At 37.1% G+C, this 2,852-nt stretch overlaps 1 protein-coding gene across 1 annotated transcript in view; it reads left to right on the top strand.

Moving 5' to 3' along the window:
* Positions 1–2,006, top strand: part of KCNMA1 (potassium calcium-activated channel subfamily M alpha 1) — a 166,238-nt gene extending 164,232 nt beyond the window's left edge. Inside the window, exon 19 of the mRNA XM_018558162.1 lies at positions 1,736–2,006. Within this exon, the coding sequence (XP_018413664.1) occupies positions 1,736–1,890 (155 nt within the window). The 3' untranslated portion in view covers positions 1,891–2,006. The remainder of the gene's footprint in view (positions 1–1,735) is intronic.
* The last annotated feature ends 846 nt before the right edge of the window (positions 2,007–2,852 follow it).

Here is a 2,852-nt window from a genome sequence, read left to right as displayed (position 1 = left end):
ATTCCCACTCCACCCCCCCCCCTTTCACAGCAGAGTCTTCCTCAGTGCTTCAAAGGAAGGGGGAAGGCGGAGCAGGCCTGAATTGATTCAGTCTTCTGTATTCTTCCTTAATGGATCCTGCCTGCCTTACCCCCCATGCCTGCACCATGGAAATGCATGATGCTAACACACACACTTTCAACAAACAATGGGGCTCCCTAAATTGAAGCCCCCACATCTACTAAACCCCTTTAGGTTACAATAGTGGCTAAGTGTGTACTGGTCTAATTTGAAAGGCACAGAGTCCTCTTCTCCTAAGCCTAGGAAGACATTTCTTAGAAGGGAAAAAAATCTTTGGATAAACCAAGTTAGAAGGATGAGTTCTTATGAAAGGTAAAGCAGAGGTGCATTTGCCAAATAAAATGATAAGAGGAATGCAAGTTAGTTTTAGTATATCCTACTGAAAGTTTAATTTGATACCAATAAATAATTTTGTTACCTGGTCCACTGCATAAAATCTAAGTAAGACATAAAAAGAAAAAAAAAAGAAAAAAACAGGAAAAAAAGAAACAAAATCCTAAATGACGATCAGAAGTGACAGCACAAGCTAAGGTGTGGGTGGGGGTGGATGAGCGAAAGTAGATAAAAACTGTATTAAAAAATAATAATCCTAAACATTATATATGAAATGTGTTCATCTGATCAGAGATAGGCTTTTAACATGCTATCATTGAAAGGTTGCTTTGAGACACAACTGGCTGTTCCCGAATGAAATATGTCCCACTATGTGTCACATACCGACTAAATGGCTTTTTAAATGGAGCTGAAATTATTTTGATGTGTACACATCTCGGGGTTTTAATACAACCCACTGTTAAAACGACGCATCCAGATCCGTCTCTTTAAAACCTCATTCATAATTCAGAGCCTGTGATGTGTTCTAAGAGATCTGGGAGCTTTAAAAGAACAGGAATTACGCTGAAATATTCCAGTTTTATTAGACAGTTAACCCTTGCTCTTCCAAAGAGAACAAGCTCACAATACACAATTTAAGCAAACACAAATATGGCTCATTAACTGTTGTTTTATGACTGGACCATCTTATTTAGACTTAAGTATACAAATGTAAAAAAGTCAAATCGCACTGCCAAATGAAACACTTAGCACATAGAAATCGTAGTGCAGAATCATTGAGCCGCACCACTACACAGCACCCTCTAGCAAGAGATAAAATTGCTGCTCACTATAGCTGAGAGGATTGAGATTGTGAATTACGTACTGGTGTAAACAGGAACATATTGTCATAAACAGAAGCCAGACATCCAGGCCCGATAGCTTAATATGGAATAATTAGTCCAGTCGCACATGAAATAAGTAGCTCAGGAACAATTACAATGTTAGTGAAATTGCCGTGGAAGCAGTATATGCACTGGTTTCCCATCACTGCTGTTCTTTCTTTCTCACATCTTTTTTTTTTTCCACTCATTTTTAATGATTGTTTGGAATTATTTGGCTTCCAGCACTAACTATTCCTATTTCCTTTCTCCCATTTTGTCTTTCCCTCAAACCTACTCTTCCATTTCTTTTCTGCCTATACCCTCTGCTGCTACTAATCCTACATGCTTCTATCCTCCACTTGCCTATAATTATTTTTTTTTCAAATTACGCTTTCTGTTTTATTCTGTCACATCTCGCCTTCTGTGCATGTTATCTACCCCATCCTCCCCCCCTCCTATCTCCAACCTTTTCTCCACAGCAGAAAAGAAATGGTATACAGATGAAATGGAAAATGCTTATCCCAGAAACATTCAGATTAAGCCAATGAGCACACACATGGCTAATCAGATTAATCAATACAAATCGACGAGCAGCTTGATACCGCCAATCCGAGAGGTCGAAGATGAATGTTGATCCTAAACTGAACTTTTTTTTAGGGGAAAACAACAAAGACCTATTCACAGAACTTGAAGACATATCCAGACTTGCAAAACAATCTAATAACCGCAAGCATAAATGGGACTTCAAAAGTGATGTCGCTCAATAAGCCTGTGAGAAGCAAGACTTTGTTTTGTATTTCCAGCAGGCATACAGTGACTGGAAAAAGCAAGTGTACATTATTTAATTTATAAATGAACAGCATCTATATAGTCATGTATAGCCTCTAGTGTTTTAAATTATTTTTATTCATTAGAAAGAAGAAAAATATATATAAATATATTTTTTGTCAAGTCTTTGCCCAATAATTAAGGATTAATAACAGCCATTTATATGGGAAAGTGATGAAGGGACTTGTGTCAAACATACTTTAAGTACAGCTGAATACTTTCCCAGCTACAAGACCAAGTGAGCTGGTTCCTAGGACACCATCACACATCAAAGCAGGTTACTCTTGCCTTGGAAGATCAGATAATGGGTGTCATTGTTGAACTATTCCATGCTTCTGCCACAGAGTATTGTATGAGCTCTGGATAATCTTGATTGAAATTACTTTGTTACTTTTTCTGTTATCACAGTCAGCTAGCATTATTGATGAATGATTTGAAGGGTGTGTGTAAAGCCTTCACCTGAACACAACCCTAGAAAACAAAACAACTCAGGCTAGAGTTTTTGTTTCTTTACTTTTTCTGTTTTTGTTTTTTTATTATTTACTTGTCATTAATGAGTTCTAAACAACCACCATCAATTACTTTTCTAATCTGATCAGAGTTGTGATTTAATCACAAATACATCCTTTATCAGCATTTCACGCATCTGGCTAAAATATATATTTTCCATTTTTGCAAAGTTTCATTGATCAGATCTTATATAAAATGAGTGATGTACATGAAATGCATTGAAAGGGCCATGTAGCATATGTGTCAGGGCAGATGGTG

The sequence above is a fragment of the Nanorana parkeri genome, unplaced genomic scaffold, assembly GCF_000935625.1.
Source record: "Nanorana parkeri isolate BGI_ZX_2015 unplaced genomic scaffold, ASM93562v1 scaffold322, whole genome shotgun sequence".
NCBI lineage: Eukaryota > Metazoa > Chordata > Amphibia > Anura > Dicroglossidae > Nanorana > Nanorana parkeri.
The sequence above is the reverse complement of the archived record's forward strand: the minus strand, read 5'-3'. Positions and strand labels throughout refer to the sequence as shown.